The sequence below is a fragment of the Balaenoptera borealis genome (assembly GCF_965194805.1).
Source record: "Balaenoptera borealis genome assembly, chromosome: 14".
Lineage (NCBI taxonomy): Eukaryota > Metazoa > Chordata > Mammalia > Artiodactyla > Balaenopteridae > Balaenoptera > Balaenoptera borealis.
Window position 1 is genome coordinate 73,563,201 of NC_138875.1, and position 25,076 is coordinate 73,588,276.

The 25,076-nt window shown below is 51.8% G+C and overlaps 1 protein-coding gene across 3 annotated transcripts in view; it reads left to right on the forward strand.

The window, feature by feature from the left end:
* The window catches only part of FAM222A (family with sequence similarity 222 member A), a 56,023-nt gene extending 31,653 nt beyond the window's left edge, over positions 1 to 24,370 (forward strand). For all 3 annotated transcript variants that reach the window (XM_082354496.1, XM_082354495.1, XM_082354497.1), the window contains one exon: positions 22,959 to 24,370. In XM_082354496.1, coding sequence (XP_082210622.1) covers positions 22,979 to 24,241 — 1,263 coding nt within the window. In that variant the 5' untranslated portion in view covers positions 22,959 to 22,978 and the 3' untranslated portion in view covers positions 24,242 to 24,370. The remainder of the gene's footprint in view (positions 1 to 22,958) is intronic.
* Positions 24,371 to 25,076: the final 706 nt, after the last annotated feature.

A 25,076-nucleotide genomic window follows, 5' to 3' on the forward strand; every position in this document is an offset into this window, starting at 1 on the left:
TAGTATTTTCTTCATTTAGATCTTACACATTTTTAAAGTTTCCTTCCTCTGGAAAGTTAATTTTTTTTTTTTGATAAATTTATTTTTATTTTTGGCTGCTTTGGGTCTTCGTTGCTGCACGTGGGCTCTCTCTAGTTGCGGCGAGTGGGGGCTACTCTTCGTTGCGGTACGCGGGCTTCCCATTGCGGTGGCTTCTCCCATTGCGGAGCATGGGCTGTAGGCGTGTGGGCTTCAGTAGTTGTGGCACGCGGGCTCAGCAGCTGTGGCTCACGGGCTCTAGAGTGCAGGCTCAGTAGTTGTGGTGCACGGGCTTAGTTGCTCCGCGGCATGTGGGATCTTCCTGGACCAGGGCTCGAACCCGTGTCCCCTGCATTGGCAGGCGGATTCTTAACCACTGCACCACCAGGGAAGCCCCTTGCAAGTCTTATACCTTGATTTCTTTGTCTTATTTAATAGTGTTGTCTACTATCCCTGGAACAGTGAAAAATAATAGTGGTGACAGTAGACATTCTTGCTTTGTCTTTGCCCTTGAGAAGCTTCTAGGATTTCCTCATTACACAGAATGCTGGTTTAGGGGCAGATATTTTATCAGGTTAAATAAGTGTCCATCTATTCCTATTTAGTTGAGAATTTTAAAAATCAAGAATGGAATCTGAACTTTACCAAATGACTTTTCAATGTCTGTGAAACTGATCATATGGGTTTTTTCTTTGTTCTGTTAATATGAATAATGATACAGATTTCTTTATATTGAACCATCCTTGCATTCCTGGTTGGTTCCCACTTGGTCATGATAAATATTACATTATAACATACCATAGAATTGGATTTTATATTTTGTTTAGGAGTTTTGCCTCAATTTCATCAGTGAGAATAGTCTTTAGTTTTCTTTTTTTGGAACAGTTTTTGTTGGGTTTTGCTATCAGTGTTACATTTGCTTCATAAAGACAATGGAGGCTTTCCTTCTTCCTCTGTGCTTTATAACAGCTTAAGTAGAAATGGATTATCTGTTCTTTAAAGATTGTTTGATCCTTCATGAAGCAGTTTGGGCTAGTGTATTTATTTGGGAGATGGAGGGCTGGGTAACTCTGAGATAATGTTCTCTATTTCTTCTGTAATGATTGATCTAATTGTTCTTGAATGAGTTTGGTAAATTATGTTTCTCTAGAAACGTACCCATTTTATCCAGGTTTTTGAATTTATTTGCATGAGGTTGCACAAAATAAATTCTTTTAAATGATTACTTTACCCCTGTTTCTTATATTGTATATTTTGTGTGTGCTCCCCTCCGCATTTTCTTGATTAGGTTAGTTAGCTAATGAGGTTATCTACCCCTCTTTCCCAAAGAACCATCTTCAGGATCCATTTATAGTAATTACCCTTTTCTGGTTCCTAATTCATTAATTTATGCATTTATCTTTATTAAAATCTTCCTCCTGCTTTCCTTTTTAAAAAATTTCTTGAGAGGCTTAAATCTTTATACTGCTAAACAAGAAAAAAAGGAAAATTAAGGCTGTGAATTCTCTCAGCACTGCTTTAGCTGTATCCTGTAGGTTCTAGCATGTATTTTTATTATCAGTATTTTCTAGATAACTTTATAACTTTGGCTTTGATTTCTTCTTCTTTGGCTTCAGGCTCATTTGAGTTCCATCTATCCACCCAGGTAGTAGGTGCCTTTGTGTTTTGTTATTTCTAGTTCTATTGCATTATAATCTGAGAATGCTATCTATGATTTCTACTTTTTTGGACTTCAGTGAAGTTTTCTTTGTGATATAATCTCTGGTGATTTTTGTGAGTTTTGTGATTTTTTATGGGAATTTGAAAAGATGTGGCTTTGTTTCCGGGATTCAGAGTTTGGTGTTAACCAGTTATATCTACCCTGTTAATTACATTAGTTAGGTCTTGTGTATCCAAGATGCAATGGAATTTAATGCACAGGTATTAGTACCTTAAATCTCCATGGTGAATTGCATCCTTCTTGGCTGTATTTAATACTTTTTGGCCTGGATTCAATCTTATCTATTAAGATGGTAACTGCCTATTAAGATGCTTTTTTAATTCACATTTTTCTTGAAACCTTTGCCAGTCCTTTTATTTCAACCTTTCTGAATTACTTTGTTTAGATGTGACTCATATAATATAGAGTTGAATTAAGCTTTGTGATCCAATCTGAATGCCTTTTAAAAAAATGTTAATAGAGTTTAGCCCATTTACATTTATTGATATAACAGATGTCTGGTATTAGTTCAGTCATGCTGTGCTTTGTTTTAATTGCTTTGAAAAGTCTTTCCCTATGTGATCTAAGTTCTCTGCTTTGTGTACCTACTAATCATAGGGAAGGCTGGTGTTCTTGTTCTAGTGGTGTAGCATTAAATAATCCCCTAATTTTTTGTCTCTTTGTAACAGCATCTATTCCATCTACCCTAAAATGAACAAAGTGATGAAATTAGTGTATTTCCTTTTTCTCCCTACAGCACTTTCTCAGCGTTCACTTCATCCTTTTAAACCTCTATTAACTGACATCAGCTTTAAATATCTTTTGATACCAGCTATTAAAAATGAGGACACCTGTGTACTTATACTACTGTTCCCCTCTTTCCCCATCCCCTCTCTTCTTAGTGATACCATTATTTTACTCCTAGGGCTTGTGATGTTAACATCTGGTTACATCACCACACTCCCACAGTTCTATCCATCTCAGTCTCCTAGATAAACAGGGTCCATGCTCATCACCAGTTCTTTTGCCTTATTTTTCCACCATCTGAAGTTGCCCTCTAGTCTGTGGCTTAAGGCCTCCTGTGAACAACACTCCTGGAATTCCCGCACATTCAGGATGGTCTGTCGACTTTCTACTTGAATGAGCAAAAAAATAATTCCTGGGTCACTTTGTTTCCTTGAGGATTTTTGTAGACCTTGTTCTGTTCTTTTCTAATGTTGAATGTTGCCATGGAGAAGTTGAAGCCCGAGCCCTCCTCCTTTATATTTCATTTTGATCTTTCCACATCTTTCATGCCATTACTTTACTAGCCTGTGTCTTGGGGTTGACCCTTCAGAGTCTGTTTCTCCTAGAACAGTCTGTGCCTTTCGACAGGCAGATCCAAGGCTTGTATTATTTCACTTTCCTTCTTTTGGGGACTCTAGTTAAGCACAGATTGGCTGTCTTTTGCCCATCTTCCCTATATACCCTCTTCTAATTATGCCTTTCTGACTCCCTATTTCCCTTTCATTTTGATCACTTTTCATCCTGTTTTCTATGACTTCTTTTTTTCTCCCTGTGCTCATTCCATTTCTCCTTTTATGATAAGTTTTTTCCTCCTACTCTTTGCATTTCTGCTTTATGGAAACAGTTGCTTACTACATTGTTTCCTTCACAATGAAATATTTGGCCATGATCTTCATCTCTTCTGTGGCCACATTTTTCTGATGGGAAGTGTTTTTTTGCCAACCATTACTTATATTTTGCCTTTCCTTCCCTTTTCTTATATATTTTGATTAGGTCCTGTGCTGGTTCAATTTTGATTACTTGCCTCTGGAGGGTATTTCCAGAAAGACAAGGGGGACCTAAGATGTTATATCAACATCCTCAGAACTGAAGGTCCTCTGATGGTGTTCTTTCAGAGATAGGGGTTTACAGAATACATGTCTGCCTCATCAAAAATAGAACAATGACAGATAATCTGGAAGGGCCTTCGGTTTCAAGGAAAAATGTTTTTCATGCACAGCCCCCTTCCCTCCTTTACATGGCCTCCAGGGAGAACACGTTCTCTTTTATAAAATTAGATACTCCACTGAATAGATTGTCCGTGGCACATAATTCAGAAGGCATAAGGATTTACAGTGAAAAATAACTCTCCTTCCCAGAGGAAACCAGCATTAGCAGTTTCTTAAATACCCTCCTGAAAAATGCATGCACGTAGGAGGGGCAGTAAATACCTTTTATGTAAACATTTGCACCCCGACATACTTCTCAGCTCCTTGCCTTTTTTCTTACCGATGTGTCTTGGAGATTATTCCTCACCTGACAGAAAGAGTACCCTCGTATTCCATTGTACAGATGAATATAATGTTTTAACCATCTCCCTGTTGATGGACGTTTAGGTTGTTTCTAGTCTCTTGCTATTCTGAACGGTGCTGTAATGAACATCAGCTTCGTACACGTACGTATATCTATCTGTGCAAAAAATTCTTCCAGGATGGGCTTGCTGGTTTAAAGGATCTGTGCATCTTAACCTCTGATTGCCACTGTCCCCTGCCTTGCCCTCTGCTGCCAACTGGCTGGAGATAAGGGCTGGGCACAATGACCTGGGCCAGTCCTTCCTTCCTGCTCCAAGGCCGGAACTAGAGAATGTGGAGGGCCACCAAGGATGTCCTGCTTCCCCTGCCCACTCAGACCCTTTGACATCTTTGCACTTATTGGAAAAGACACTGACTCTGCCTGTAACTGAAGAGCACAGGAGAGATGGCGGCAGGAAGGGAGATAAGCAAACTGAATTGGGTGCCCTGCTGCCTGGTCAAGGCCTGGACAAGACTCCCGGGCATTCAGGCCTAGGCTGACCCTCTTGTCCCTGTGGCCCCCAGGCAGAACCGAGACAGGAAGGGCTGGCCCTGAGCTTCGTGACCAGACCTCGGGCTGTGCTGTTTCTCACTAAGGGAGAAAGGTCTTGACTGGGCCACATGTAGCGTGACCTTGGATGAGTCAATTGGCCTCCTGGGGCCCGCATTCTCCCTTCTGTAAAGCAAGGGGTCAGATCAGATGGACTTAAGAAGCCATCCAGCTCTGACCATCTGTGATGATAATGTCAAAAACCCGGTGGGGAGAAGACGTGGCCTGGTCTGAGGCCTCCTCCCTCTTCGTCCTGTGAAATGGGATCAGGGCGGCCTGACTACACTGGGCTGCACGAGGACTGACCTCCACAAGCGCCCAGAACGTAGCCAGTGAACCAGAAATGGCTGCAGTTTACCTCTCTAGGACCTGAGGTCAGGCAGGTGGAGGAGCCGGGGGCGCGGGCAGCCACGTGTCCAGGAGCCCAGGCGGCTGGCTGCTGTAGCCTGTTCCAGCTAACCGGAGAAAGTGACCTGGAGAAAAAGAAAGGGAAAAAGACGTGGCGGGAGGGAAAGTCCATCCCCCTTCCCTACCTCAGGCCTAAGATCTTGGGCTACTCCCAGCTGGGTAGAGTCCCTGGGTCCCCAACAGGACCCACCCACCCCTGGGACAGAAGCCTGTTCTTCTCAGCTGCTCAGGACCGTGCCCCTAATAAACATTTGACTTTCTCATCATGGTTTTGATGCATAAACTTTGAGTCACACGCCGCTAAAAGTACGGGCCAGGCAGAGAGGCACCATGGGGGCTCAGCTGGTGCAGGGGTAGACTCAGGGACCTGTCATCCAGGGAGGGAGGGGCCGTGGCAGCTGCCCCAGGAGCCTGGTGTGAGCGTCCAGCCTCGCTCTGCCGGACCCCGGGTGAGGGACGCAGCCTCTCTGTGCCTCAGGCTGGTCCTCTGAAGATGAGGATTGAGTGGCTGCCCTGCCCGCCTCCCCAGGAGCCCCCAGGGCACAGGCTTTGAGACCAGATGGCCTGGGGGTCAAATCCTGGCTGTGCCCTGAATGGGATGTATGTGTGGTCTTGGGCAAATGAGGGACTGGCCCTCTCTAGGCCTTCGTTTCCTCCGCTGTGACGTGGGAATAAGAAGAAAAGGAGAGAATCCCCAGGGCCTGGCAGCAGACTCAAACCCTTTACCTGCCCCCATCTCCCCCAGAGGGCAGGACCCCTTTCCCCACACCCATACCCACAAAGGGATAAGAGGTTCCCCAGCCCATCCCTCGCATCTTCACAGATGGAGCTTCTCCCCAACGCCCACCCCTCCTCACCTGACTCCTGCCCAACACCCCCAATCCCAAAGGCTGGCGCCATTGCCCCTGCGGGCCGTAGCCCCACAAGCATTCCTGCAGGTGCAGCTGCTTCCACTAACACTAATAAAATAAGGAAGAAACAAAAGCAATTTAAAATTCCAATAAAATTAAAAACCCGCCGCTGGCCGCACAGCAGATTCAATTACAGAGCTGTTGCTGAGCACAGCCCCGGGCATGGAGGGATGGTCCAGGGCCACCCCCGCCTCGGAACCGAGCCCAGGAGGGGAGAGACGCTCAGAGGTGACGGCCAGGACAGGCCCGGATGGAGTTAGCCTCCTTTTATGATTGAATGAATAAAAATAAGCTCTTAGCAAACTAGGACGGCAGGCAACTTCCTTCTTCTATTACGGAGGATACAACCACAATCCACCACAAACCAACCCAAGGGTTGATAAAATCAGAGGAGGACAGAGACCCAAATCACTGCCTTCCCACACTGTACAGAGGTCCTGGCCATCTCAGTAAGACAGGGGATAATAAATAACAAGTTTTAAGGATTAGAAAGAAGTCAGACTGTCTGCATAGAAACCTCAAGAGAACAAGAATTCAGCAAGATTTGCAGACAGAACATCAACATACAATACATAAAGTAGATAACCAACAAGGAGCTACTGTATAGCACAGGGAACTATACTCAATATCTTGTAATAACCTATAATAGAAAAGGATCTAAAAGAGAATATATATGTATATATACACACACACATGACTGAATCACTTTGCTGTACACCTGAAACTAACACAACATTGTAAATCAACTACATTTCAACAAAGTTTTTAAAAAATAAAAGCAGAATAATAGAAAAAAATTAAAAAAAGAATATCAACATACAAATGCAATTTCATTCCTCTACAGCAGAAGTGGGCAAACTTCTGTAAAGAGCCGATATTTTCGGCCTCGCAGGCCATACAGTGTCTATTGTAACTACTCAGCTCTGCGGCACTGTGGTGCGAAAACTGCCACAGACACACAGAAATGAGTGTGCATGGCTGGGTTCCAATAAAATTTTATTTACAAAAGCAGGTTGCACACCCCATTTGGCCTGCAGGTGGTAGTTTGCCAGCTCTGTATCTATAACAAAGAGTTGGGAAATATGTATTACAAAAAGATACTATTACAGTTGGGGGTGGGGACAGTTTTACGTGTATGGTAACAGGGACTCTACAACTCACCCATTAAAAATATACTAGTGGGGGGCTTCCCTGGTGGCGCAGTGGTTGAGAATCTGCCTGCTAATGCAGGGGACATGGGTTCGAGCCCTGGTCTGGGAAGATCCCACATGCCACGGAGTGGCTGGGCCCGTGAGCCACAACTACTGAGCTTGCGCGTCTGGAGCCTGTGCCCCGCAACGGGAGGGGCCGCGATAGTGAAAGGCCCGCGCACCGCGATGAAGAGCGGTCCCCGCACCGCGATGAAGAGTGGCCCCCCCACTTGCCGCAACTGGAGAAAGCCCTCGCACGAACCGAAGACCCAACACAGCCAAAAATAAATAAATAAATAAAGTAGCTATTAAAAAAAAAAAAAAAAAAGAAAGGCACAACATTTAAAAAATAAATAAATAAATAAATAAATATATACTAGTGGGGCTTCCCTGGTGGCGCAGTGGTTGAGAATCTGCCTGCCAGTGCAGGGGACACGGGTTCGAGCCCTGGTCTGGGAGGATCCCACATGCCGCGGAGCAGCTGGGCCCGTGGGCCACAATTACTGAGCCTGCGCGTCTGGAGCCTGTGCTCCGCAACCAGAGAGGCCGCGATAGTGAGAGGCCTGCGCACCGCAATGAAGAGTGGCCCCCACTTGCCGCAGCTAGAGAAAGCCCTCGCACAGAAACAAAGACCCAACACAGCCATAAATAAATAAATAAAAAATTAAAAAAAAAAAAACTTGCTTTAAAAAAAAAAGTATACTAGTGAATACTTTTTAGCATAAATTCACAGTTGTCCAACCATCACCAATTATCAACTTCCAGACCATTTTCTCCACACCCCCAAAAGAAACCGCATAGCCAATAGCAGTCACTGCCCAGCTACCCCTCAGCCCCCTCACAGCCCTAGGCAACCACTAAACTACTATCTGTCTCTCTAGATGTACCGACTTTGGATATTTCATATAAATGAAATCATACGTGACCTTTTATGTATGGCTTTTTTAATTTAATGTTTTCAAGGTTCATCCATGTTGTAGCATGCATCAGTACTTCATCCTTATTAGTGCCAAATAATATTCCATTGTGTGGATATGCCATGTTTTGTTTATCTACGTATCAACTGATGGACATTTGGGTCATCTCCACATTTTTGGCAACTATGAATAATGCTATGAACATTTGTATATAATTTTCAGTGTGGGCGTATGTTTTCATTTCCCTTGCATATGCACCTAGGAGTGGAATTGCTGGGTCACATGGTAATTGTATGCTTACTTTTTTGAGGACCTGCCAAATTGGTTTCCAAAGCAGTTGCGCCATTTGACATTCCCACCAGCAGTGTATGAGGGTTCCACTGTCTCCACATCTTACCAAAACTTGTCATCTTTTTGATTCCAGCCATCCTAGTGCATATGAAGTGGTATCACTGTAGTTTTGATTTGCATTTCCCTAATGGCTAAGGATGTTGAGCATCTTTTTATGTGCATACAGGCCTTTGTATATCTTCTTTGAAGAAATGTCTGTTCTGCTCTTCTGCCCATTTTTAAATTGGGCTGTCTTTTTATTAAGTTGTAAACGTTCTTTATATATTCTAGATACAAGTTCCTTATCAGATTCATGATTCACAAATATTTTCTCCCATTCTAGGGTTGCCTTTTTCACTTTCTTCATGGTGTCCTTTGAAGTACAAAAGGTTTTAACTTTGATGAAGTAAAAATTTCTTTTGTCACTTGTGCTTTTGGTGTTGTATCTAAAAAGGCTTTGCTTAACCCTACGTTAAGGAGGAAAATTTACTCCTATGTTTTTGCCTAAGAGTTTTCTAATTTTAGCTCTTACTTTTAGGTCTGTGATCCATTTTGAGTTAACTTTTGTGTATGGTGTGAAGAAAGGTCCAACTTCATTCTTTTGCATGTGGCTATCTTGTTCCAGCACCATTTGTTGAAGAAACCAGTCTTTCCCTATTGAATCGTTTGGCTCCCTCGGCAAAAATCAGTTTACCATAAATGTGAGGGCTTATTTCTGGATTCTCAATTCTTTGGATCTACATGTTTTTCCTTATCCCAGTACCACACTGTCATGATTACTGTAGCTTTGTAGTAAGTCATGAAATCAGAAATTGTGAATCCTCCAACTTTGTTGTTTTTCAAGATTGTATTGGGTCTTCTGGGTCCCATGAATTTTAGGATCAGCTTGTGAATTTCTGCAAAGAAGCCATCTGGGATTTTGATAGGGACTGTGTTGGATCTGTACACCAGTTTAGGGAATATTATCATCTTGATATTAAGTCTTCTAATCCATGAATGTCTGATGTCTTTCCATTTATTTAAATCTTCTTTAATTTCTTTCAAAAAAATTTTTTTCAGATTATAACTTTTGCTCTTTTGTTAAATTTACTTCTAAGTTTTATTTTTTGATGCTCTTGTATATGCAGTCATTTTCTTAATTTTGTTTTGGACTGTTCATTGTGCATGTATAGAAATACAGTTGATTTCTGTATATTGATCCTGCAAACTTGCTGAACTTGTTTATTCTAATAGTTTTTTTAGTGAATTTCATAGGATTTTCTTTTTTTTATAAACTTATTTATCTATTTATTTTTTGGCTGCATCGGGTCTTCGTTGCGGTGCGCGGGCTTCTCGTTGCAGTGACTTCTCTTGCTGCGGAGCACGGACTGTAGGCGCGTGGGCTTCAGTAGTTGTGGCACGTGGGCTCAGTAGTTGTGGCACGTGGGCTCAGCAGTTGTGGCTTGCAGGCTCTAGAGCACAGGCTTAGTAGTTGTGGCACACAGGCTTAGTTGCTCTGCGGCACGTGGGATCTTCCTGGACCAGGGCGTGAACCCGTTTCCCTTGCATTGGCAGGCGGATTCTTAACCACTGAGCCACCAGGGAAGCCCTCATATGATTTTCTATGTGCAAGATTATGTCATCTATGAAAAGAGATAGTTTTACTTCTTGCTTTTTATGTGAATGACTTTTATCTTTTTCTTGTCTAATCGCCCTGGCTAGAATCTTTAGTACAATGTTGAATAGAAGTGGCAATCTTATTCCTGACTTTTGAGGGAAAGCATTCGGTCTTTTACCATTAAATGTGACATAATCTGTGGATTTTTCCTAAATACTCTTTCTCAGGTTGAGGAAGTTCCCGTCTATCCTAGTTTGTTGAATATTTTATCATGAAGGTACCTTAGATTACATCAGATGCTTTTTTGCATCCACTGAGATGATCATGTGGTAGTTGTCCTTTATTCTATCTATATGGTGTATTACATTAATTGAGTTTTGGATGTTAAGCCAACTTTGCATTCCTGGGATAAGTCCCACTTGGTCATGGTATATAATGCCTTTTATATATTACTGGATTAAGTTTGCTAGTATTTCGTTGAGTTTTGCATGTACAGTCATGGTATCCCTGGGAGATTGGCTCCAAGACTCCCCCCCACCCCCCGGAGATGGATACAAAAATCCACAGATGTTCACATCTCTTATATTGATACATAAAATGACATAGTATTTGAGTATAATCTATGCATATACTTTTTTCTTTTTTTGGCCGCACTGCGTGGCCTGTGGGATCTTAGTTCCCCGACCAGGGATTGAACCCTGGCCCTCGGCAGTGAAAGCGTGGGGTCCTAACCACTGGACCACCAGGGAATTCCCCTGCATATACTTTAGATCATCTCTAGATTAGTTATACCTAGTACAATGTAAATACTATGTAAATAGTTGTAAATATAATGTAAATGATATGTAGGTAGTTGTAAATATGATGTAAATGCTATGAAAATAGTTGCTGGTGAACAGCAAATTCAAGTTTTGCTTTTTGGAATTTTTGGTCCTCAGTTGGTTGAATCCATGGATACATAACCTGTGGATATGGAGGACCAAGTACATATTCATAAGTGACATTAGTCTATAGTTATTTTGTGGTGTCTTTGTCTGGTTTTGACATTAGGGTAATACTGGCCTCACAGAATTAGTTTGCAAGTGTTCCCTCCTAGTCTCTTTTTTAGAAGAGTTTGTGGAATAATTGGCATTAATTCTTCTTTAAATGTTCTATAGAATTCAACAGTGAAGCCTTCTAGGCCTGGGCTTTTCTTTGTGGGTAAATGTTTTGATCACTAAGTTAATCTCTTTATTTGTTATAGGTCTATTCAGACTTTCTATTTCTTCTTAAGTCAGTTTTGGTAGTTTGTGTCTATGTAGGAATTGTCCATTTTATCTAAGTTATGATACTATTACAACTTATTAAGGAACCTAAAATAAATTGATAAAAGAGGTAAATAACCTCTATGGAGAAAAATTTAAGTTTATATAATGACAGTTTTTAAAGACCAGAACAAACTTAGACATATGTCCTGTGCATGGAGAGAGATTCAACATGGAAAAACTTCAATCCAATCCCTACATCCTGGCCATCCTGTGTATAACTTGAAAACCTGATGTGGAAGTTGATAAGGAAAGAACCAAGGGCCAAGAATGGCCAAGGTGCTTTTGACAAAGAAGTATAAGGACCAGGGACTTCCTTGGTGGTCCAGTGGCTAAGAATCCGCCTTCCAACGCAGGGGATGATCCCTGTTCGGGCAACTAAGATCCCACATGCCACCGAACAACTAAGGCCACGCACCACAACCACTGAGCCCACGCGCCACTACGAAAGATCCCGTGTGCCGCAACTAAGACCCAACTCAGCCAAATAAATAATAATTAAAAAAAAAAAAAGTATAAGGGCCAGTACTGCCATGGCTTAAGGCTGAAACCGTGGGACTAACAAAGGGAAAGAGGGGACCAGGGGATGGAGCAGAGCATCTAGAAACGGATCCACGCACTATCCAGCTCCATCTAGGATGAAGTGGGTCTTGCAGATCCACTGGGGATGAATACGCAGTGCTGGGACAACCAGTTATCCACATGGAGTAGATGACATCGGAGCCTTACCCAACACCATACATCAACAGGAATTCTAGGCAGACCAAAAAACCATGGAAAACAGATAGATTTCTTCTTTGAAGAAAATGACAGAGAACATCATCCTCAGGATAGGAAGGATTTGCAAACTGAGAGGGAAAAAAAGCACAAGTGAAGAGACAGGTTGGACCACGGTAAAATTTAAAACTCAGCAAAATACACCAAAAAAAAAGTCAAGATGAGCCCCCAAATTGAGAGAGGAAGCCTTCAGCACTTACAACGGACCAGTATCCAGAATAGAGAGCCACGATGTGGTGGCAGAAAGACAGCAACGGGGAGGGGCAGGGAGCCAGTGGTGGGTGGGAGGGGGTGAGACTAAGGATTGGAGACAGAGACTGGAGGGGGGAGGGAAGGGATGGGGGGTCAGACCAGCATGGATGTGGACGGAGACAGACAGGAGTAGGAAAATGGCCTAAAGGAGGGAGAGATGAGGCAGCAGTTCCAAAGGGCAAAGACAGCCACCACGAAGACAGAGGGACAGGGACTCCCCTGGTGGTCCGGTGGTTAAGACTCCGAGCTTCCACTGCAGGGGGCGCAGGTTCAATCCCTGGTCGGGGAACTAAGATCCCACATGCATCACGGCCAATGCAGCAGGGTGAGACGGGAACACAGGCAAAGCCCAGGGCGGGGGATGGGCATTGCTGGGTCCTGGGAGAGAGTGAGGAGTGGGCTCCCAAAGACCAAGCCCAGTCAGGGAGCAGGTCAGGGAAACTGAGGTGCAGGAAAGTCAGACTGGGATGGGACTGAAGTACTCCCAGACCTGCCTACAGGGAGGGACACCTTGGCCACCGCAGGGCTCCAGCTGGGGCCCCAGAGGTGGGGAAGGAGGATGTAGACACGGGTACGTGTGCCTGCGAGCACCTGCCAGCCTCTGCGTGTGCAGGACATCCCTGAATATCTGGGCACACGTGGCTCACATGTGTGACCCTAGGCATCTGAGCATGTGTGTGAGCTTGGACATGTGTACACACAACATGCTTAGAGAATGAGAGGACCCTTTGTGCGGCACCCAATGACCACCACTACCTTGTACTGCCTGCTCTGGCACAGAAAGAGCTAGAAGGCAGGCAGCCAGCCTTCTCTGAGCACCACTACGTACCAGGCCTTCTGACACGCATCCTCTCATTTAATCCTCACTCCGTCCCCTTAACAGAAATGGAGGCCAGCAAGCTGGGGTCACTGCCCCCTGAGGTCCCCCAGCTGGTAGCTGGGGCACCTGGAGTGACACCCGGGCCTGACCTCCAAGGCCCTGGGGCTGCCACCGGGGCAGTGGGCTGGGGGCAGGTCGGGGTGGCTGGCCGCCGCCCAGCCCCTCCCTGCCTCCCTCCCAGCAGAGGCCAGAGAACAGCTGCATCTGCCCCGGCCCAGCGCCTTCCCCTGCCCCCACTCTGGGGCAGCCTCATTAGGGATTCTGCCAGTGCCACCAGCTAATTAGTGTCACGTTAATTGAGCATTCAGAAGGCTGCCACCTCCAAGGGCAGAGTGTCGGCAGCGAAGGGGAATGCAGATACGGGCTGCTCCTCCCGGTGGGCTGGGGCCCACCCCTCCTGTCCTGGACACCCCACCCCAGCCCCGTTTCAACACAAATCACGTCCACTTCCTGAGCCTTAGGGAGGAGGTGATAGGCAAAATCTGTGACAGCATGAGAAGGAAATGGCATATTCACCAAACACCTGCTGTGCTCCGGTGCCTGGCACACCTTTCATTCTCCCACCCCTCCTCTAGGAAAGCTACAGTTACCAATAGCTCCATTTTACAGTCAGAAAGTCTGAGGTCCACCAAGGGAATAACTTCGTCGGGGCCGGGGTTGGTGGGGACGTCCAGTGGCCCAGCAGGAAGCTGCACTCAGCCGCACAGGGACTGGCGTCTGGGTGGCAGGTGCCTGGGAGCACCTGGGGCTGCCGCCGGGGCAGCACAGAGAAGCCCGGGGCGTGCGAGCAGGAATCCTGGGCTGGCGTCCTGCCCTGGCCACCCCTCCCACCTCCACCTGCCCCCTGATGGGCAGGTACCACGTGCCCACCCGTACAGAGTATCACGCTGACTTCGGCAACGCCTGAGGCGCCCACCCCTTCAGCCCCTTACAGATGGGAAACCGAGGCTCACGTCCAGCAGCTGCCCCAGGTCACCCCCGGCAAGTGGCTGAGCTGGGTGTCAAAAGGCCATGGCCTGCCTCCAGTCGGAATCCGAGCCGCTCACCTCTCCCCGCTCTCACCCCTCCACCCATGCTCCCCCTCCAGCTTCTGGAAGGCAGGGTGCCACCGAGGCCCGCTCTCCTGTCTCCCTGGAGCAACATTAAATCCCACTCAAAGGGCTGCTTTTAATTGGCTTAATATACTCGTTAATAACTGCGTCTATTTAACACACCTGTAAGAGGCCCATAACGTTAATTTAACGGCAGCAACGGCTCGCCTGCACCGCCCGCCAGCCAGGCAGCCTTTCACATTTCCCGACAGGGCTTTCACAGGGGCCACGGCGGGTGGGCAGGGGGCCGGGGCAGCCCAGTTCATGCGGGGAGATTCGCTAGACCCCGCACCGTCATTCATGCAAAGCTCCCCGGGCACCTGCCATGGTTCCACACATTCTTTTAGGCATCAGGGTGCAGAGAAGGAGCAAGGCCTGCCCTCAAACAACTCCAAATCCAGCCCAGGAGACAAGCCAACAGCTACAGCAGGGGAGCGCTGGGGGGCAGGCAGGGAAGGCTGCCCGCATGGGGGCGGGGGGGCGTGTCTCGGCTGAGACCAGGAGGGTCAGAGCCAGCAGACCAGGGGGTGTAAGCAACACCTCTTCTTCATCCTCTCGGCACATAATTCAGGCACCTACTGCGTGCTGGGCACTGCATGGACAATTCCACCCCGCCCCGGGTTCACCCTTCCAGATCAGGTACTGGGGGGGACCCAGAGATGGGGCACTTCTCCTCGGGGTGTGGGGCGGGGGAGACAGATGGACACAGACTAGACGAGCAGGGTGTCCAGGCCATCGGCATCAACCTGAGAGAACCGGTCCAGCCGTGGTGTCCACGGTGCCCACTGACTGAGAGCAGGGGCCCGGGGCACAGATGCCCGGGGCTCAAATCCTGGCTCACAAATTGTTTCTCTGCCACCAGAGGTCTCGAACTGGCAGCCCACGAGCCACAACCTGCCCACCAGGTGTGTGGTGTGTCCTGCTGGTGTCTGAACACTGTTTCAAAAGAGAACACCTCTGGGGACTTCCCTGGGGGTTCAGTGGTTAAGACTCTGCACTTCTAATGCAGAGGGGGTGCGGGTTCAGTACCTGGTCAGGGAAGTAAGATCCCACATGCCGCGCGCAGCCAAAAAATATTAAAAAAAACAGAAGAGAACACCTCGGGGCAGGGCACGCCTTCCCCGCCCACCTCCGCCCCTGCCCTACCTGGGCTCTGGCTCCTTGGCAGCCCATCTGTCTGCCAGCAGTCAGCAAACCAAGCAGGGATTTTCGTCTGCAACCCTCACTGATGTCCTGTCCCTTGAATGCCTACCCTCCTCTTTTGGAACCCAGGGCCCACCTCCCGGGGCCTCCACGGGGCTGGCAGAGGGGCGAGGCCTGGGTGTTTGGGGCGATGCTGGGCCCAGAGGTGGCACTCAACAGAGGGGGCAGTCAGCGTGTACAGGAGGCCCGGGGACACCGTGCAGGCGTCCAGGGGCCTGTGGGGAGGGGGGGCTGCAGAGGGAGGTCAAGGGCAGGTGGCCTGAATGCCACCCTGAGCAGCTAAGACTTCACGCAAATGGGGGGCTCACGGGAGGGTTTTACAGAGAAAGGCAAGGCAGCTGGGGGCCTGAAGGCGGTGAAGGGGCTTTAGTGAATTCATCACCAACAACCTTGGCACCCACTGAAGGCAGGCACCCTTTCCAGTGCTCACAAAAACTCTCGAAGGTCGGCAACAGCAGTATCATCCCCATTTTACACAAGAGAAAACCGAGGCTCAGAGAGGGCAGCGGCCTGCCTAGGGCCACACAGCCAGTGTGTGGCAGAGCTGGGATCTGACCGTGATTCCTTCTCAAAAGGCTGCCGACCACCTTCTGTGCTCTGCCCAGGAGCAGCCGCTGCCCTATGACCTGGGGAGCCGGGGAGCCTCAGGCTGCTCAAGGCCAAGGGCAGTGGAGGACGCTTTGAAGCAGACATCAAAGGCAGCACCCTGGGAGGAATGCGAGCCTGTGCCTCTCCCCCACCCTAAAGCAATACTCAGGTGTAGCTGGCCACCGGCAATTACAGAAAAGCACAGAGAAGAAATAAAATGCCTCCTTCCCAGGCCAGCCCCTGTTGGCGTCCAGGGCTTTTTTCCTTCAAGTCTTGGTTTGAGAGGGAAGGAGGAAGACAGACAGCCCCCTCTGTGACCTCTTGCCGCATCCCTGTACTGTACCCGCTTCCCAGCGTCGTCAGAACCTTCCAACACCCTAAGCGTTAGTGCCCAGCGAGGTGTGTTTCTGCCGGGGGCCTCCTGGGTGCCCTGTCTCATAGGGACAGTCAGGCTGCTCCCGGGATGACTTCTTCCTGTTTCCCACCAAGTAGCCTTAGGGGTACCATTAAAACCCACATCAGGTCATGTCCCTCCTCTGCTCCCAACCCTCCCCCGTGGAGCAAAGCCCAGGTCCTCTCAATGGCCCCAAGGCCCAGCCCGTTTGCTCTGTGCGCCCCCTGCCTCTCTGGTCCATCTCCTATGACCTTCCCCCGCCGGCCCCGCTGCGCCAGGCGCCGGGGCGCCCGTTCACTCCCCTCAGCCTCTGCTGCCGGGACCACTCTCCCAGCAGACGTCCACGCGGCTCACTCCCGCACCTCCTTCCGCGGTCCTGAAGAGCTGCTTTATCAGAGAAGCCTCTCCGCTGACTGCCGTGTCCAAACGAGGCGCCCTTCCATCCCATCCCTTTCCGTCCCCCACGCCCTGCTGTCCCGATGACTACGGCTGTGTAACAAATCACCCCAAAGCTCAGCGGCCTCACACAGCTCTGTCGTATGCTCAGGACTAGAGACAGGGCACCATGGGGCGGTGTCTCTGCTCCGTGATGTCGCTGGGCACAGGGTTGGGGGAGGGGGCCTTGCTGGAAGACCCGGGCCGGGGCTGGAGTCTTCCGAAGGCCTGCTCCCTCACACATCGGGTGGTGGGTGCCGGCTGTTGGCTGAAACACCCACACGTGGCCTCTCCACGTGGCCTGGGCTTCCCAGAACCTGATGGCGGGGATGGACATGACTCCAGGGATGGACCTCCTGAGAGACAGACCCACCTGGAGCTCCAGGAGGCAGCCATGCGCCTTCAGGACTGAGCCATGATAGTCACCAGCGCCACTTCTGCCGCGTTCTATTCAGTAGAATCGAGTTGCTTAGTTAGTTCATGTTTAAGTAAAGGAAAATTAGCCTCCGCTATTTGTGGGAGGAGCGCCAAAGAATTGTGGACATAAACTACGACACCTCTCTCCTTGTTCACGGGGCCTGTCGCTGCCGGACGCGTTACACGTTATCGTCTGTCTCCCCCGACTAGACGTCAGCTCCGAGAGGGCGGGTACTTTGGTTTGCTTTGACCGCTGCTTGTCTCCAAGCCCAGGACGGTGCCTGCACGTGGGAGGGCTCAGGAGACACCCGGGGGATGCGGGCTTGCGGGGGAGGCGTCTCTCCATGGGGCCGTCTCTGGCTTAGTTCCTCCCAGGAACAACTCTCCCAAGTGTCGTGACTGGCGGTGAACAGGGGCTCCCAGGCTGGACGGGTCCTTCTAGCCACAGCCTCGTCATTCCTTCAGCGCGACATTCCTGAGTTCCTGCTCCGTGTCCTGTGGGCAGTGGGGACAGCACTGAACAAGCCAGCTCAGGGAGCCCAGCCTGCTGGGGCAGCAGGACAAGCCCAGGGCGTCAGAATCTGCCGTGGTGCCGAACCTTCGCTGGGGGTGCCCTGGCCAACTCGGGGAACCAGGGAAGGTGGGCCCTGGGGCTCCCCAGGGGGCCCATAGGGCCATGGGTCCCCTCCTCTGCCCATCAACCCCGTGAGCGCTGCCCCCCATCCTTGCCACTGCGTAGAAGCCCGCCACAAACAGCTGGCTTGGCTGGTTCCTTCATGTAAGGCCTTTTTTGTGTCATGACATTTGCCAAAATGGGGCTGTGCAACTGCACTGAACACTGGTGGTGGCGCCCACCTCCAGGGGAGGGTCAGGCGCCTTCGCCCAGACGGACTCGGGGGCCCAGCCTGGCCCGAGTGGCCAGAGACCCTCCCCCCCAAGCCATGGCCACTGTACGCTGGTGGACAAGGCTGGGGTTGAGGCCCCCGGGGTGGCTCAGGAGAAGGCCCTTCAGGAACAAGGTAGACAGTAGAGGCCGCAGATGCAAAGGCTCACAGGGGTGCAGCAATCAAGCCAGGTTTGGAACAGGGTGACCCTGGTCCACGCCCACCCAGAGACAAGCACGTGTCCAGGGGAGGCCTGCCGAGGGCCGCCAGCCGGCGGTCTCTGGGAGCCGAGGGCAGCCGTGAGAGCTGCCCGGCCGTGTGTCCTCTGATGGGTCACTTCCTGCCTCTCTGAGCCTCCGGGCTGACTCTATAGTCCCTCCTCAGGACTGTCCGCCTCCTGAGTCGCCTGGCTTCAGCTGGGGCCTGCCTTGGGGTGCAGGTGACGTGACGATGACATGGAAGGCAAATCCCAGCTCAGCCCCTCCCCGGCTGTGTATTCTCGGGAAGCTTCCATTTCCTCCTCTGTAAAATGGGGGCCTGGATGAGTTATCTACTGCTGTGTAGCAAGTTGCTCCAAAACTTAGTGGCTTAAAGCATCAGTGATCATGTACCGTCTCTCACGGCTTCCGTGGATCAGGAGCTCAGGAGCCACCTAGCCAGTAGCTCTGCTCCGTGTCTCTCGTGAGGCTGCAGGCGGATGTCGGCAGGGGCTGCGGTCCTCTGGAGGCTCGACCAGGGCTGGAAGACCTGCCTCCGAGAAGGCGCATGTGGCCCTCTATGGGGGCCTCCCCCTCGGCTGCTCCGGCATCCTCACAGGCAGCTGCTTCCCCAGAGCAAGTGATCCAAGAGGGGAGGAGGCCACAGAGCCTTTCGCGACCCTGCCCTGGAAGTCACACTCCTTCACTTCCACGGTATCTTACAGGTTACACAGGTCAGCCCCGTGTGGAGTGGAAGGGCGTGAACACCAGGAGGTGAGAAGCACTGGGGTCGGGGACAGATCTTGGAGGCCGCCTGCCAAATGTCACAACTTGTCTGCTTCCTTATCTGTAAAATGGGACCACCTCCCACCTCTCGGAGCTGTCAGGTGCTCCAAACAAGAGGCATGGAGAAAAGCTGTAGGCATGGGGCCTCACGTATACGAAGCGCTCACCAAAGGACAGCCTCTGTGTCACAGCACCGCCGTCGGCTCCAACAAACTGGAGGGACCAACCCACGCTGGCTGAGCCCTGTTGACCAGCAGAGGGGCCAGATGGGCCCCTTCTTTCAATGAATGGAAACTAGTAACAGGCATTGCTCTTCTTTTTTTTTTTCTTCTGAAGGTTTTAAACACCTAATTTATTCCATCCATTAGATAGATTTTGTAGATTTAATCATTTTCACAGTTGGTGGCTCATTGGATACTCAAGATAAACTCCAAATGAAAGTATAATGGTGAGGACAAATGAGTTTTCACACCACAATGGCAGAAACTTGCTCGGGAAGAGAGTTTAAGAGGAACAAAAATACATACAGATATAATTTTTTTCCCCCGGCAGCTGCTTTTGCTGACTATAGTAGGTTACCACAGTTAATTTCACCAGTTTTGTTCATCTGTAAAATTGCATAAAAGTGACATTTTTGTGCTCATTATAGCAACTGCTGATTTATGGCTGGTAAATGAAGAACTGGTCCCTTTTTTGTGGGACTCTCCGAGCGGCGCTAAGTGCCCATGAAATTGCTTGTATAATGTAGTTTAAATCCAATCTCGGAGAAAGATTCCCCCGTTGGCCAAAGTGACATTTCCATTCTCCACACCGAGTTTATTTTAGGCCACTTAGGAGGGGGGCTGCCCCAGGCAGGGTCAGGATGGGGGGCCTGGGGTCAGCTCCACCCACCTGGCCCAGGTTAGGCCACACGGATGGAGTGGCACTGCCCCAGCCTCCTTGGGGCACTCGATGCCACCAGCCTCTTCCCTCCCCACTGTCCTGCCCAGGTCAGACCACATCCCTGCACCTCAGGGCAGAGGAGAATGGTCTTCCTAACGTAGGCCTGCCCTGCCCCTCACCTGCTTGGAACCTTCCACAGCTGCCAATGCCTTGGGCGAGGGCTCCCAACACAGCAGTGCAGACGCCAGGGGCCTGACAGGTCTTTGTCCTGCGCATCGCAGGATGTTTAGCCGCATCCCTGGCCCGTACCACTAGCTGCCGTAGAACGCTCTCTGCAAGCTATGACAACCGAACTCGTCTGCGGATGTCAACAGTGTGCCCTGGGGCAGAACCATTGAGAACCACTGCCCCACAGCGAAGAGGCCCTGCTCTGGCCCGACACCATCCTGAGCTGCCTGTCGTGGTCTTTCCTCCCCTGCATGCCTGCTCTGGGCTTCTGCTTTTATTCTGGTTTATAGTTCCCACTGGGACAGGCTTCCTCACCTCTGGACCTTTGCCTGTGCAGTTTCTTCTGCTGAAATATGTTTCTCTCCTCCCTCCTCGCTCCTTTCACCATTGCCTTTAGCAGGGATGCTCTTTCTTCCAGAAAGCTGCCTCTGAAGCCCTGGGGGTGAGGCTCCCCCGTCACGGCATGCATTTTGCTCAGATTGGCTCTAAGTCCACAAGGGAGTCAGGGGTGAGGCTCGGGAAGGAGGGGATGTGGTGGGAAGGCCTAAGGAAGGCAGTGGGGTCTGCACTGTGTCCCAGCCACAATGCCAGGCCCACCCATGCACAAGCCCTACCCCTTCCTCTCCCAGGAAGACCCTTGTGCCAGGCAGATGGGAAGGGTCTGAACACACTTAGAGAGACCCACTTCTGCTAACGCTCCACCGCACGACTCATGAAAGCCTCACAGCCATCCTGGGAGGCAGTGTTAGCAGCGGTATAACCCCATTTTAGATGAGGAAACTGAGGCTCAGAGTGGTGACCACCCCCCACACCCCCACAGGAGTCACTGTTGGGTCCCAGGGGTGCCCACAGGGCCGAGAGGAAGGCAGTGCACCATGAGACCTTGTAGGGTCCTCCTCACCCAAGGGCCCAGCCAGGTCACGATCTCCCATCACCTACTGTTTGTCTCACCCCCTGCTCGGCCCCTTGGCACAGACATTCCTTGAGGTCGCCCTGCAGATCTGCCACAGTCCTTATCCCCATTCCACAGGTGGGGAAACTGAGGCTCGGCCAGGCCAACAACTTGCCCAGGGCCACACAGCCCTGCAACCAGGCAGGACTCCACCTAGGCAGCCAGCTCCAAAGCCCAGGGTCTTTCCATCTGCCTCACGCAGGCCTCCTGCTCCACTCCCCACCCCAGAGGGGTTCCTGGGTGGCACTGAGGAATGTCTTAGGACCAGGGAGGGGCTTTGGATGGGAGAAGGGGGTCTGCCCACCGGCAACCCGCCTCCCCCACAGCAGGGCCAGTCAGCCTGTCACACAAAGTACACCCTTCAGGGAGTTCCCTGGCGGTCCAGTGGTTAGGACTCCACGCTTTCACCGCCGAGGGCCTGGGTTCAATCCCTGGTCAGGGAACTAAGATATCACAAGCTGTGCAGTGTGGCCAAAAAAATAAATAAATATAAATAAATAAAATAAACAAAGTACACCCTTCAGCTGACGTGCTGACAGCTCACAAAAAAGGCAGTGGCCACCACACAGGTCTTGCAGGTGACAGGCAGACTTGGGGAGGGGATGGGCAGCCAGCGGGGGCAAAACCCCTCCTTCCCGGCTGCCTGGGGAGCACCAGGATGAAAGCCAACTGCGGCAACTTGCCCAGCGCCAGGCCCATGTAGCAACGCACTGAACCATCCATGGGTCGTCATCACCCCATTCTACAGATGAGGAAGGGGAGGCACCGAGAGGACAAGTAAAGGGGCGGAAGGAATGAACACCCACCAGAGTGGTGGTATTGGGGTTGGCCAAAAAGTTCGTTCCGGTTTTCCATAAGATGGCACAGGGAAACCCGAACGAACTTTTTGGCCAACCCAATACAATGAACGACAGTACCGGGCAGGTGGAGTGGAGGGTTTGGAGCCCCCGTAACTCCCGTGCTGGGCGGGGTGGGGCGGGGAGCGCAGCTGGCACAGTCCCTTCGGCAAGTTGTTGGGCATTCTCTCCTGAAGCTGAGCATTCTCGTCTCTCCTTTGTCCCAGCACTTCTGCTCCTGGGCCTCTTCCCAGCAGGACTCACTGAATACGTGCCCCAGGGGCTGTCACACTATTTGTATCAGCCCCAAACCAGAAATGACCCAAATGCCATCAGCAGTGGGAAGGATGAGTAAACTGTGATGTCGTCACACTCAAACATCACACGGCCATGAGAATGAACGGACCGCCGCGCCCATGGCCACCCGGATGAACCTCGAAACATAACCTTAAGTGGCGGAGACCCGACAGTGCAAACGAGCATGCACTGCGGGGTCCCAGCTCGCCTGTGCCGAGCCCAGGCACCACGAGCCCGCGCCGTTGGGAGCCAGGAGAGCCGTCCCCTTGGTGTGGGTACTGACTAGGAGGGGGCGCAGGGGGCCCTCTGGGGACTGGCACAGGCCTCTCCCTTGACCTAGGTGTCACACGAGTGTGTTCTGTTTGTGAAAGTGCAGCAAGCTTGTGATGTATGCAGTTTCCTTTACGTACTTTACAGTTCGATCCGAAGCTTAACGATTTAGAAAGAATGAATGAAGGAGCAAGTGACTGGATGGAAAAAGCGAGGGAGGGGTGGCCGGCGAGTCCTTCCGGGGACAGTGGCGGGGTGCGGCCTCCGGGCCTCCCCGGGTCGCAGGGTCGGCTCTGACCTGTGCTTCCTCCCCTCCCGTGTCCCCACAGGCGAGACGGTGGCCAGCTCCATGCATTCCTCCCGCTACCCGAGCCCGGCCGAGCTGGACGCCTACGCCGAGAAGGTGGCCAACAGCCCGCTCTCCATCAAGATCTTCCCCACCAACATCCGCGTGCCCCAGCACAAGCACCTCAGCCGCACCGTCAACGGCTACGACACCAGTGGCCAGCGCTACAGCCCCTACCCGCCGCATACGGCCGGCTACCAGGGCCTGCTCGCCGTCGTCAAGGCCGCCGTCTCCTCCTCCGGCGTGGCTGCGCCCCCCGGGCTCACCAAAAGCGTGCTCAAGAGCGCCGAGGGCAAGCGGACCAAGCTGTCGCCGGCCGCCGTGCAGGTGGGCATCGCGCCCTACCCGGCGCCCAGCACTCTGGGGCCCCTGGCCTACCCCAAGCCGCCCGAGGCGCCCGCCCCGCCACCCGGCCTGCCCGCGGCCGCGGCCACCGCCGCCTCCGTCATCCCCCTGCCCGGCCGCGGCCTGCCTCTGCCACCTTCCAACCTGCCCTCCATCCACAGCATCCTCTACCAGCTCAACCAGCAGTGCCAGGCCCAAGGTGCTGCGCCCGCCGCCTGCCAGGCCGTGGCCGTTCCCCACCCCAGCCCAGCCAAGCACGGCCCGGTGCCCAGCTTCCCCAGCCTGGCCTACCCGGCCACTGCCGGCCCGCCCGACTGCCGGAAGGGCGCCGAGCTGGGCCAGGGAAGCACGCCGGCCTTGACGTTGGCTGGGGCCACCAAGCCCACAGGGTACGCAGACGGGGGCCTGGATTACCTGCTGTGGCCGCAGAAGCCGCCACCGCCGCCGCCCCAGCCACTGCGGGCCTACAGCGGCGGCACAGTGGCCAGCAAGTCCCCCGAGGCCTGTGGGGGGCGGGTATACGAGCGGGCCGGCGGGTCGCCCGTCAACTGCGGCGTGGGGCTGCCCACCAGCTTCACCGTGGGCCAGTACTTCGCCGCCCCCTGGAACAGCGTGCTGGTGACCCCCACCAGCGACTGCTACAATCCGGCAGCCGCGGCAGTGGCCGTGACCGAGCTGGGGCCGGGGGTGGCCCGGGAGCTGGCGGGGCCGCCGGCGGAGACCCTCTCAGGCCTGCCCAGCAAGAGCGTGTGCAACACGGCCGTGCTGAGCAGCAGCCTGCAGTCACTGGAGTATCTCATCAACGACATCCGGCCCCCATGCATCAAGGAGCAGATGCTGGGCAAGGGCTACGAGACGGTGGCTGTGCCCCGGCTGCTCGACCACCAGCACGCCCACATCCGCTTGCCCGTCTACAGATAAGGCCTGCCTGGCAGATGCACAGACGGACAGGGCGCCCCGGGGGGAGGCAGGCCGCAGAACAGGGTGGGCAGCACGCGGGGCGGGGGCGCCAGCCCCGCCCTGCGTCCGAGTACCCATTGATGCCCACAGGGAAGCCAGGCCGGCTGCTGCCGGCTGCTGCCGACGGGGAGCGGCAAGGTGACCTCACTCACCAAGGCCCCTCCCCACCATCAGCTGCCCCAGGACACGCGGAGGGCCAGGGGCAGCTGCCGACGTCCACGCCTTCCTCCATCCAAGCTGGCAGAGGCAGGGAGAGAGAAACCACTTAAAACAGGAGTGGTTCTTTCCGGCTCTCCAGGAGAGGGGGGTCAGACCACAGTGGGATGCAGAAGGAAACGTTAGGGTCTAGAGTCGGGGTGGGATCAGAGTGGCCCCTGGGGCTTAGACAGCTCCTCCCTCCACGAGCTCCCCAATCTCCTGGAAAAAGAGCAGAGGGGGCCTAGAGGAAGTCATCGAGTCCACAGCGCCCTCACTGCCCTCTCCAGGCGAAGACCACTCTAATACAGGCTCCGGGGACTACAGGTCCCCCTGTTCCTCCTCTTCTAGACTCTCTTCCCCTCCCCACCATTCCTTCCCAACACAGAATCCCATCTCCATTCTCCAAACCCTGGACTACCTTCTCCCTTCCCTTCAGTACATCTTACAGGGCTTCTGGGCACAGTTGTGCAGGCTGTGTACTGCACAAGGGCAACTCATCTGAGGAGACACCATTTGCATCCTAGACTTGTATATTTATTACAGCAATTTTCTGAATCTTGAGGAAGGGGCACCATTTACCTATGTGCACAAAGGCGCC